The sequence below is a fragment of the Mesocricetus auratus genome, unplaced genomic scaffold (assembly GCF_017639785.1).
Source record: "Mesocricetus auratus isolate SY011 unplaced genomic scaffold, BCM_Maur_2.0 Super-Scaffold_100019, whole genome shotgun sequence".
NCBI lineage: Eukaryota > Metazoa > Chordata > Mammalia > Rodentia > Cricetidae > Mesocricetus > Mesocricetus auratus.
In genome coordinates, this window is record NW_024429200.1 from 37,275,824 (window position 1) to 37,288,970 (window position 13,147).

Here is a 13,147-nt window from a genome sequence, read left to right on the forward strand (position 1 = left end):
CAATAGATAAAGGGACACAGAGAGACGGATGCTCTCGGACTTCAGGGCATCACACTGTCACCTCCTAGCTGGAGTCACCACAGCAAAGTAGAGAAAGATGCATGTAGAGATTCCAGAGACAGAAGCATGTCTCTTCACTCGGCTGTTTTGCTGGGTAGTTCTAAGTTCTGGTGCTCACTGAATTGACTATAGTCCTCCTGAGTCCTTTTGCAGGTTTTATGACTAAGCTCTGTGGGTCTGGCCTCCAGAGTCGATCTGGGCAGTTTTTACGTCTCCTCCAGGTCTGAGTCAGGCAGAGGATGTCCTAAAGACCAGGCGTGGCCTGTGGAAAATAAATCTTTCTCTGGCTTTGCCAGGATACATTTTGATGTCTTTCCATAAATAAATCATAGTCTCACGGGGTTAAAGGATGGCATCTCAGGAGGACGTAAAGTTTCTCTTTACCTCAGGCAAGCTTTACCTTGTAGGGAACTTTTTTGTGTTCCCCAGGAATTCTCAGAATCGCCTGCAGCAGAAACCTTAGAATATCTATTGTTAAACCTGATTTCAGAGTCTCTGCGTTGAGCACTAGAGTAGTTCTAAAAATAGAAAGCAACTGCAAAGCAGATTAAAATTGGAGGACTGCTTCTGTTGCTGTCCCTGGCATAGGCTTTGCTGGCTCTGCATTCCAGAGCCAGGTTCTCTATTGTTATTGTTTGCATCTTGGTCTTCTGAAAAGCTTATTTAAAACATAATACTCATGGCAGAGACCTTCACACAGATCTTGATAAAATTTCATTTGTAGTTGTGCTGCACACTAAGGCAGGCAGCCAGCAGCTCTAGGGAGCTGTGGAGTCCCAGTCAGGCATGTGCTGACCTTCAGTTTTCTCTTGAATGAATTTCCCATCAGGGCACAAGAGGGAGCCCAAGGACCAGAAGAGGAAAATAGCAGCTTGTCCTCAAATTAGGTTTATTTTATTTAAGAACGAGGCTAAATAAAGATTTTAACTAACAGGTTTCTCAGACCACTTTTGAGGAAGACTTATTTTGTATCTCTTTGGAAGCTTTAAAATCTCCAAGGAAAAGAAGCTAACCAGGCACCTGGTCTTGAGATGCTCTTGCTGACCACGAAATCTCAGAGTTCTTGGCCAACCTAGCAAAAGTGACTTCAGTGTTAGTAATGTCACCTGGGTCTTAGAGTCTTGGTGGTCGGGAAAACTTCCTAAAGGCCTCCAGCTCCTATGGAGTGGAAAGTCTGGACAGGGAGAAGCAGGAGGTGTGTGGTCTGCTAAGTGTGGACTTGAGAGGGAACATGTCACCTGGACTTTGGTTTAGATTAGAAACTTCCATCTGTCTGCTTGATCTGGCAAATGTATGTATTGAGGTTCCCAATGAGAGATGGAAATGACAGTGTAGTGTAGTATGGGGCAGATAGACTCTGACAGCCTCAGGTGACTTCTGAGACCTTTTTTTCTAAGAAGGCACAGACGAAACTACTTCTACAAAGGATTGCTGCTGCCAATAGCTTTAAATAAGTGTACGTAGATGAGCCCACCCACTGGCTTTTTAAACCTCAAGTCAAACCTTTGGTTAGGGATAATGTATACGTAAGCACTGCAGCTGAGAACTGCCTATCAAAGGCCAGAGAAAGTTGAGTTAGTAAAAGGATTACACAGGCATATGTTCTTAGAAAGCAGATCTTGATAGCAGTCTTTCATGATCTGGAAGGTCCTGGAGTTAAACCCATTCACTTCCCCAAGCAAGAAGCATCGAGCCTGAGTTTGTGCAGCTCCTGAGCATCACACTTGGGATGGAACAACCTCCTAATGGCTTTTGTTCTTTCACGACAAAATGCCTTTTCAAAATGCCACCCTCCTTTAATCGCTCGTGAGTGATCTGTCAGGAAGCACAGCTAATAAAGAGGCAAAAGCAGATTCATCCCAGGGCACAGCAGCAGACCTACAGGGCGCGAGTGCGTTCTTTTAACTGAATTCCCTTCCTTAAACATTCATCATTAATGTTCGTGTGAAAGAATCTCCATCCCTTTCCTTCCTTCCTTCCTTCCTTCTTTCCTTCCTTCCTTCCTTCCTTCCTTCCTTCCTTCCTTCCTTCCTTCCTTCCTTCCTTCCTTCCTTCCTTCCTTCCTTCCTTCCTTCTGGCTTATGAACATACTCAACTGCTTTAGGTGTTTATCTGTCAGTCTAAGATTGTTTTGGGAAATCCTCTTATGAATCCAAATTCATTTCATTATCAGGATGAAGACACTGCGTTTAATATCAGTGTATCCTTAAAAAAGTCAAGTCTATCAAGGAGAGGTTCTGAATCACTGAAGTGTTTTGACACAATGACAGCCTTATAAATTACGTCAGTGTCTAGATTTTGTTTTCTGCAGGTTCTGTAGTTCGGTCAGCTCTCCAGAATTTGACTCATACTGTTAATAGTCTTAAATGTTGGTGGTACTTCAAGCTTGCTCTCTTATTTTGTGTATTATAATTGTCCAGTGAAGACAGAGTGACACAGCTTCAACTTTGAAAAATTATAAAAAATGAGGCAGGGGAAAGAGGAAAATTGTCATTTTCAAGTTCAGTTTGAATTATAGCTTGAGTTACCACTGGAAGTTTTTGCAACTTTAATTTTCATAATGTTTTGTTGACATTATGGGCTTGTTAAAAATAAGATCAGCTCTTAGATGTGTAGACCTTTTTTGTATTCATATTTTAGGATGTCTTGGAATGTAGTTAATCAAGAATATAAAAATTTTGCTGGTATCTAGAAAATGCAGTTTTGAGTTATACATTGATATAAGCATTTGAGTGTAATGGAGACTTTTGTGGCTCTTGGTGAGCTTGACTCAGGGAACTAGAGTGCCACACGATCAACAGTCACCAGTGTTACTCTGATCCTGTAGTTTCTAAGTTCCTTGTCTCACACCCAAGAAGAATATTGAAGCGGGGGACAAGGAGTGAGGAGAATGAAAGTGGATTATTAAAGGGAAGGTGTGAACAGGCCAGAAGTGTATCCCAGCAATCTTTACTGGGATTGGCTAGAGGTATCCAAATTCCTTACACATGCTGCCTTGGCTCCACTGTGCAACTTGAAAGTTACTCATCCCTTTATGGGGAGGAGTCATTTGAGCTGTGTAAGTAGCTCAAGGTCCACCACAGACTCAGTCTTTGCCAAGCATTTGTGGGTCATTAAAATATCATTTATAGTTAATGGGGGAGGAGGAGGGAAGATGCAGGAGTAGAGACAAGCAGTGCACCCTCATACCTACCAATCTCAAATAAAACATCTATCCCATGACTTGAAAAAGAGGTGAGAAGCCTGGAAAGGATAAGATCATAGCAAATGCTGGGCTCGGGAAACACCAGATAAATTACAGAAATGTTGACTGTTATATTTGTAAAGGAGACAACAGACTCTCCTTGGAGTTCTAGGAAACTGAGTAAAAAAAAATCGATAATCCCTCTGCCCTCACCTCCCAACTCTGGGTCCATAAACGAAAGGAAAATCTCACAAAGAACAAAAATAAATATGGGTAACAGGGACCCATGCTGCATGAAGCCAGCAACGGTTAACCACAAGTGGCACTGACTGCAGCGCTGCCTGTTATGCTGGATCCAAAGAGAAATTGAATCTAACTGCTCTGCTAGGAAGAGAAGAAAACTCTACAGCTTCACATTGCAAAACCACACTGCCTCTCCACACTAAGTACAGGTTTACCAAAGAACCATAGAATCACACTCATAGTCCAGGGGAACCATCCTGAACTGGAACTCTGGAACATATACACTCAAATTGATTGGCAGAGTGGCAGCCCAAGCCTTTGGTTAAGACAAGAATATGCAGCTGTCAAGTCAAATGTGTTGGCCATATCAGAGTCTTAGGCATTGAGCTCTATCTTGGGAAAGTGAGACCATACAAAACATAGAGACAGGAGATAGACATATTGGGTGGGGATTACTCAGAAGTAAAGTCTGTTTGTGATGAAATGAGGGAATTCAGTTACACAATTTTAACTCTGCAGGAAAGGTAGAAACAGTCAGATATCCAGGGCTTGCCAGTCAGAATGTCCAGCCTACATGGAAAGCTACAAACCACTGGTCTGCCACATCTCAAAGTAAGCTGGACGGTACCTGGGGAACAACAGTTGAGGTTGTCCTCTGACATTTGTATGCATGCACACAGGTGTGCACCCACATGAACCCACACAATACATTATTAATAGGTTGAAAAAACAGTTCACAAAAGATGAAGCACAAATAGCCAATACATATATAAAATACTATTAAATATCCTTTGACATGTGAGCATTGCAGGTTAAAACTACATTGAAATTATATCTTACCTTTCTTAGAAAGCTATCACTCAGTTAACATTGATTGCTAGCAAGGATGTATGGAGAAAGGAATCATTATTCATTTCCCTGTGAATATCAATGATGGGGAAGTCCTGGATATATGTCAATAAAGCACTGTTGGCCAATAGGGAAGGAAGATAGGTGGGACTAGGAGTTGAGGAGGATTCTGGGAAAGAGAGACACAGGCAGACATGATGTAGCTGCCATAGGAGTAGGAGGTCTGGACCTTTTCTCCGGTAAGAGAAATATTTAGATTAACAATTATGGGTTAATTATGACTTAAGTAAGAGCTAGCCAGTAAGAAACAAGCAAACAGCCAACAGCTTTATAATTAATGTAGTGTCCTGTGTGTTATTTGGGGACTGCAACTGTGGCAGGGCCCAGGTGGATGGCATGGAAGGCTACACTCTACATATCAATTAGTCCAGTGACTATTGAAATCAATGTAGAGGTTCCTCAAAAAGCTAAAGATAGAACTGTCATATGACTCAACTATACCATTTCGGGGTATATACCTTAGTGACTGTCAATTAATGTACCACAGAGATATTTACACACCTACATTTATTGGAGTGTTATATGCAATATCTAAGATCGAGACAACATACATAGTATATAATGCATGTACACGCTGGAGTTTGATTCAGCCATAAAGAAGAGTAGAATTAAGCTGTTTGTAGGAAAATGGCTGCAAGTGGAGGTCATCATTCAAAGCACAATCAGTCAGATTCAAACAAACATTCAATGTTTTCTCTTATTTCTAGATTACAAATTTTAAGTCAACAAAGTTATAGAGATGGGTGATGAGAAAGGAGAAGTTAGACAAGCAGGGGAATGAATGAATATTTGGGAGTGGGTGAAAATGGAAGGTGAGGGGAATATGATCAAAGCACATGACATTATGAAACCCATCAATATGTAAAGTTAATATACCAGTAAAGTTTTATGTTAATGCCTTTAGAAGGGAACACATGATTTTGTCCTTATTGTTTTGCGTCTTTCTTATAGCTAATGGGCATTCAGGAGACCAATCCTCAACCTTAGCCGTGGCCTGAAAGAAGCTGCAGGGAAAACCTCTAGTCACATAGACTGATTTAAGGGACTAGAAGTTAAGCGGACACATTAGCACGATAGTCTCTAGATTTTACACATTCACAAAAATTTGCTGTTTGTACCCAAACCTTTTCAGATATTCTGGTTCAGTCAGGGTACACACAGCAATAAGGGATTAATTTAGAGTCAACACTGTTTATCTGTTCCTTAGTTAAGGAAGCAAGTTGAAGTTGGGGTAGATTGCACAAAGTACCCCAGGTCTACTGTGTCCCTCCTCTGCAGAACCACTCCTTTAAGTCATCATTAGTCCAGAGTGACCCAGGCTTGTATTGGAGCACAGAGTGTTGTGTTGACCTGATGGTTAGATTAGATGGTTCACTTAAGAAATTTTTGTTCTCCTGCCATAATAGACTCTGATTCGCTCCTAAAGTTACCTCTCCCAGGTATGTTGTCTTCAGTAGGAACTATAATCCACTTGGCATCTGAGGTTTAGGACTTTGTCTTCTGACTGTCCTTTGTTTTGCCATGGATGGCCCAGCAAGAGTGACTGGCAAGTAATTTTCTATCAATTCATCATGCCATTCTGTCCATTAAGTAGGAGGTTCTTTAATTCCTTCTGTCTTACTCATCTTAAGTGTTCTAGACTCAGTTTAGATGCTCTTGCTTCCAAGAAAAATTCCCAGAAGCTTTTCTTTCAGTAACTATCTGTCTGTCTTCAGAAGTCTCAGAAAATGGGCCCAGTGAGACGGCTGGGTGGATAAAGGCACCAGTCTGGTGTCCATTTCTGATGATCCGTGTTTGATTCTTGAAATAAGTATGGTAGGAAAGAACACACACACACACACACACACACACACACACACCACACACACACACCTGCATGCGTGTTCAATAATCCTTCAGCTTCTTAATAGATGTATATAGTCATGACCACAACCAATTTAAATTTTCATCATTTCTCAAATAATCTATGAACCCTTTCATCCTCATATTCTGGTATACTAACCCTCTTCTAAGCCCTAAGCAGCAAACTGTCTGTTCTCTGTCTGTATTCTAGACTTTCATATGGATAACATCATGCAATATGTATTATTTCTACTTTTCCACTTAGCATAGTATTTTTGCACTTCTACAAAACAACGGCATATATCATTACTGCATTCCTTTATGTAGCCAAGTAGACTTCCGTCAGACAATTACATTTATCCGTTCATCCACTGCACGTTTGGGGTGTTTCCACTATTGGCCATTCTGAGTGATGCTGCTGTGCATATTCATTACCAATCTTTATGTGGAATACATTTTGCTTCTCTTGGGGTTGTACCTGTAAGCAGACTTGCCTGGTTGTATGATACATTCATGTTTACTTGCTTGAAGAAATGCAAGACTTTCTGAGAGTAGAGGGTCTGTTCACATTCCTGTCTGCAATGTATGAGGGTGTCCCTTTCCTTCATATCCTCCTTGGGTTTGGCATTATTTGTCTGTTTGATTCTGCCACTCAATCTGGTAGCGTGAAGGGCTATCATTGTGGTCTCAGCTCCTTTGGCTATTTTGTGTCTCCTCAGCATCAGCACAACACTCCCAGTATGCTTTGGGATGTATACTATTAATTGGAGGGATCGAATGCATTGAAAGGGCTGCTGTTTCTTTAATATTTCAGCAAGTGTCCAGCTGGCACCTGTGACGGCTGTACATTCTACTTTCTATGGGAGAGTGCAGAGGCTTGCCCTCTATGCACAGAGCATGACTTCCATGAAATTGAGGGAGCCTGCAAGAGAGGACTTCAGGTAAGGACTAACTTCTACAGGCATCATAAACAGAAGTCAACTGTTATTTCTATGTCCGTGAATAAATAGATTTCTTTGGATGCTAAAACTTCACAATTGAACACAAACAACGATTGCAAAAGAAAAATACTTCAGTGTGTATCTTTTAAAATTCTAAGCATTTATTTTTAAGGACTGTTTCAGTCCTATTTCCTTCCCTATTCTTTTCAGTTTTCCACTTTGTGTTGACTGGGCATGCACTTCCACCATTCTGTAAGTATTCCAGATACAGATGTGTATAGTTTACAGAATGTAAGTCCTTTACACATAGCTGATAGAGGCAAAAAAAAGGCTTGTGGGAAAAGTTTCTTATCAAATTGAGATCTTAAAAGTCTATACCAGGTTCTAAGTCTTGTTAAGCATCATATCTCACATTGTGCAGTAATAAAGATTTGAAGTGATACAGTGTTATCAGTAAGAGAAATGTTTTCGAATTTATCACCAAATTTATCTTAATCCTGTTCCAAAATCCCCCTTCATGCTGGAAGAAGAAACCGTTCGGCTGCCGTGTCAGCTGTCTTTCTGTTCCTGGTGATACCTGATCAGATGATTGAATCAGGCTTTCTAATAAATCGTTTCAGAGTGACTAAGAACGTTCCCCCAGTTACATTCTTTCTTTGACAGGTGATTGAATAGTTTGGCATTTTGGGTTTGTGCATATCATTATAATTTTGAGCTTTTGAGATGCTTAGAATATAGCCACTAGACAATGGAGCTTTTTAATACACCTTTCATTTATATACATTTGATAAAACTGTCTAGGCTTTTATACAAACCTTTTGTTCGGTGTGGGTAGAATGTATTTCAGATGAGACCCACACATGCTAGAGTTTGCTTTTACTCTGGTTTACATTTAGGTGGTTGTGAACCTAAGTGTGCCTCTGCATTTCCCACTCCTCATTCTTATAAAAATAATACCTATTTCAAAAGTAATTCATTGATGTTTTGTTAAATAAGAATGATAACAGTTGTCATGGACTAAAACCACAGGATCACAAGTAACCCTTTCTAATAAAACATGCTGAAAGATGTTATTTGAAACCTGCCTGAACCTTCTCCTCATTGCAAACCATTCTCCTGTATATTAGTTCATAACTAATGGTAGAAATGTATCTATGCACATAAGACATAAAGTGAAATATGGCTGGATCCTTTTGTTGGAGTATGGATAAAGTTATCATCATATAACAGAAAATTTAATGGTGAGCCAGACATAAAATGTAATGTCATTGGATTAATGATCATGTAAATAGATGCTGGTCATTTTATATACTTAGCTATATAAGGAAGAATGGGCTGAACTCTGATTTCCATATTGTATCTGCCTCATTTTATCACTTTATTTTTCAAAGTGCTTGGTAAGACCCAATGTGTCTTCTTTGTTGTTCACTGGTTAATTGTCACTTGCTATTTAGAGCACATTGACATTGCTTTAGGAATCAAATCATTTCCTTTGGGAGAGTGAGAATGCTTGGTATAGGTAGTGATGACCCTGAAGTCATGAAAATTTAAGGAAAGCAGCCAAACAAAGTGTCAAAGTGGGATTATTTCTATTCAGCTTCTTCAGCATATAATATACAGATGTGACTGATGAGATTTTTGCATTTAATTCATTATTTACTTATTATATAAGTCTCTTTACTTTCTTCCTAGACATTATTTAATATTAACTGAACAGGAAATATCCTTTATGCTTATGATGAGCATAAGTTAGCAAATCTTTTTCTTCTATGTGATGAGTTGACCCAGTACCAATTCTAGCATTTACAGTTGAATCATTTCTAATCTCATCTATGGTCTCATTTATTTGTTTGAAAAGGAAACATTATATGTGTGGAACGAACCTAAGTGGTGCATTAAAGGGATTACTTTGCCTGAGAAGAAGGTGTCAACCTGTGAAACGGTTGACTTTTGGCTGAAAGTGGGAGCCGGTGCGGGGGCATTCACAGCCGTTTTGTTGGTGGCTTTAACATGCTACTTTTGGAAAAAGAATCAAAAGTAAGTAACCTCTTTGATGTGATCTTCTAAGAACTAGAAAGTCTGCTTATGCTGTGAGAATGTTAGACCTAATTATTGTATGTTGTTCATTCCCTCAGTGACACAAGACATTTCTTCTGGCGAGGAAAGTGTAGGCAACGTGTTTGAGAAAGCAGGGAGAATAAATGATTCTAATTTTGATAATTGAAAGTGAATGGGATGTTACTAACCACTGAATTAGTCATTTGTTAGAAAAATGAAAAAGGTTTCTACGTTTACACAGATAGGATCAGGGCTAAGACCAGGTGGATCTGCTTTTCTTAACCTGACATAAACTGACTTCTTTCATCTTTCCCATTTAGTTTCTTGTACAAAGATGTTCTCAAAGAAACAGACTAAGCTATGGGCAAATATCATCTTTATGTATTCCAGGTCTCAAAGACGCTGGTTCTGAATGTTGAGTTCAAGCCCTGCATGTGTCTGTTACATGCTTGAATCTTTGGGATTACGTAGAGCTAATTGGGCTGTGGGGGATCTGTGCTCTAATTTTTAGGAGTAATTATAGCATCTAAATTCATAAGTAAAGAACAAAAGTACAAAGGAAGTAGAGAGATACAGTGAGAAGCAAATCATCTTGATATTCTCATTTTTGTGATCTAAACTTGAGAAAATATGATAGGGAATTTATATTGACATATTAATACACCAAGGAAATGCGTTCTGACATCAAGTCTTTTCTTTGTTTCACGAATGTTCTTATAATTGGATAGTGAGGTCAATGTAAAATAAGTGGTAAATTAACTGCACTGTATTGAACTGGTTTTCTAACATCCTGGGGAATATTTTTATATAGATGGTGGATAAGTGAGAACATTTAAAGCTGCAGCCACAGGAGAGGGTAATTTACTGCTGGAGAAACTAGACAGGACTACCAGGAGTATTTTAGAAGTTGATATATGAATGTTTATAATAAATATGATTTTTATTTCTGTAAATGGCTAGCTTATTATTTGCTTATTTATTTATCACTGCTTAGGCTGGAATACAAGTATTCTAAATTAGTAATGACAACTAACTCAAAAGAGTGTGAACTCCCAGCGGCAGACAGCTGTGCCATCCTGGAAGGTGAAGATAATGAAGAGGATGTTGTATATTCCAACAAACAGTCACTATTAGGAAAACTTAAGTCTTTGGCTACAAAGGTGAGAGCTGACTTTTAACCTGGGATTACTGAGCGTCTGTACAGCGGGGGCCACGCTGACCTAGCACCATTCATGCGAGCTCTGCCGTTCAGTATGTTTGTGCCTCACTAAGATTTACTCAGCAGAAGTACTCTAATATAATAGAGGTCTATTATATTAGATTAATAACTGAACACAGTGTTTCTGAGTTACCAAAGTAGAAACAACATGTACAGTCTGCATGAGAGTTAGGTGAGAAATTTTTCTATATCAAAATGATCCAATATTTTTTTCTTTTGAGAAAGAACTTAATATTGGGTGGGTAGGGAGGGAGAGATAATGGAAGGACTTAGGGGAAGAAAGAATATGATCAAAATATATTTAAATTTAAGAATTGTTTTAAGTAACCATAATTGTAGTAAAATATCAAAATATTGTTGTAATTGACAAAGAACTACAGGGAACTAAGAGAAGTTGAGAACAGGAGGAATAGTCTTCCCCAGGGAAGAGGACACCAACTGGTGGTCTAATACCAAATGGTCAGCCCTGAAAGCTTAAATACAAGTAACATCATACAGACGGAATGGGTTGTTTTTTAGAAGTATATGTATATATGTGTAACGACAATTAATTAAAAATAGGGGCCATGAATTTTAAAGAGTGAATGGTTGTACATGGGTAGGTTTAAAAGGGAAGAAAGGGAAGGGAGAAATGATATGATTATGTTATGATCTGAAAAATGAAAATTAAAACAATTGAGATATCTTTGTGTGCTGATAGGACAAGTGCAAACTAAGGTGAAAATAAGTAAACTATAATGTTTCTATAAGGTAAACAAATATACCATCATTTACATAGTTAGCCGTTAGCATTAGTTGCTTTGGGAATTAGAATTTAATGAGAATCTTTAAGTAAAACATTTTAGTAATTCTCAGGTTTTCACAAAGATCATGTATCATTTTATAATCTTAAAAGCAAAGTTTGGTTAATAAAAGATCTTATATTTACCTATACCTTTGTGTTTATTTTATGATTGTCTTTCCATAGAAAAATCACATAATTGGCTAGATGTTCATGGTGTCATGTTGGGTGTCATCACATCATTGGCTTTGTAGTGACAGATATATACAAATATTCTTCAAAATCACATTTCTTTGACATTCTTCACTAATGAGATAAGAATTTCCAACTTACCAACTCAAAATAAAGAGAAATACAATGAAAAATGAGGAAGAAAGTGCATTTCAAATGATTTGCAACAGACAGACAAATAACAGATGATGACATGGACTGGAATGATAGTCCAGTAGTTAAAGCACTTGCAATGAGGCAGAGGACACCAGATGGGTATGGAGTCCATCTGTGTTACAGCCTCAGAAGGTAGAGATGGATCCCCTGAGCAAACTGCCTAGCAAGGTAAGCCACGCCTGTGAGCTCTAGGTTTGACAGCAAGACCCTGCCCCATTGAGTAAGATGGGAGAGTCATCAGGACATTTTATGATATCAACATTGGGCCTCAGTATGCACACAACTACACATGTGGTCCCACATACATGCAAACATACATGGACACAGAAGCACATGAAAATAAAGTATAGTTGTAGGCATGATTTATTAACCTTTCACTCTCTGAGTTTAGGTACATTAATATAAGAAATCATTTAAGAATAAAATAAATAAATAACATCTCTATTGCATTTTTTCTGTTGTTAGTTTGTGATTTTTATGGAGGGTATGGTTGCTGTGGAATAATGAATATATAGTGGTGATCAAAAATTAAAGTTTTGCCCATTTGGTAGTGAACAAGTGAGCCTACCATAGTTTCATGTATGCTTTAGAAGACAGAAAACCCAAGACAGTTTAGAATTTGCAGAGATGTCCTTGGCAGAGCTACGGTACCCATACCAGTGTCCATCCCCAGTCCCCATAGTCATGTGCAGAGTAAATGATAACATGTTTGCATTCGTAAGCTTTGAGAGTGTGAATTTTATTGAGCATGAGCACAAGCTTGCCTGTCCTTTGTTCTTCATTATCTTGGGCAGATAAGATGCTGTCAGAGTGAGAAGCCATTTCCAAGACAAGTAGGTGTTTGTTGGAAAAGAGGAAACTACTTTAACTTTGACAGTTGCTTTCTATACAAACATGCTTTCCTAATTTTTTTTATTGTTTGATAGGTTCACACATTTATATAATGAATTTTTGTCACTTTCATCCCCATTCTTGAAAAATTAGTATGAAACAAAAATAAACCAGTGTTTTCTTCATAGAATGTGCAGAAGTGTAAGAAGACTTAGAGAATTATCTCATAGCCACATCTAAACTGTTTCTAATCACACCTAATCTCATCTTGGCTTCTGATGAATTTTCAGTAAATTCCATCCATCACTCTCCTTAGTGTGACTGCCTGAGGCTAGGATGAAGCCTTGTCCATTTTTCTCCATACATCATTGAAATGAAGCGTGTGTCAACAGGATATGAAGCAGCAAGATGAATCTTGTTTGCATCATTATCCTTAACCATATGCCAATTCCAGACTTACCTAGCTAAGCATAAACCCGTCATATACCATTAAGTTCTACTTTAGAGCAGAAAATATCTTTCTTGTCTTTGTGGTGGCAGTTCTGCTCAGCCAGGGAATTTTCCACTAACAGAAGGATGTTTCTGCCATAGGATTCAAGTAAAAATAGAGTCAAGAATTACCGCCTCCAAAAACACTGCACAGAGACCCAGTGTATTTCCCCTGTTTTTCTACACAGGATCTGTGAGCAATG

At 38.6% G+C, this 13,147-nt stretch overlaps 1 protein-coding gene across 2 annotated transcripts in view; it reads left to right on the forward strand.

The window, feature by feature from the left end:
- The window catches only part of Elapor2 (endosome-lysosome associated apoptosis and autophagy regulator family member 2), a 169,030-nt gene that overhangs the window by 144,627 nt on the left and 11,256 nt on the right, over positions 1 to 13,147 (forward strand). For both annotated transcript variants that reach the window (XM_005083587.4, XM_040728791.1), the window contains 3 exons: positions 7,053 to 7,179; positions 9,038 to 9,216; positions 10,232 to 10,397. In XM_005083587.4, coding sequence (XP_005083644.1) covers positions 7,053 to 7,179; positions 9,038 to 9,216; positions 10,232 to 10,397 — 472 coding nt within the window. The remainder of the gene's footprint in view (positions 1 to 7,052; positions 7,180 to 9,037; positions 9,217 to 10,231; positions 10,398 to 13,147) is intronic.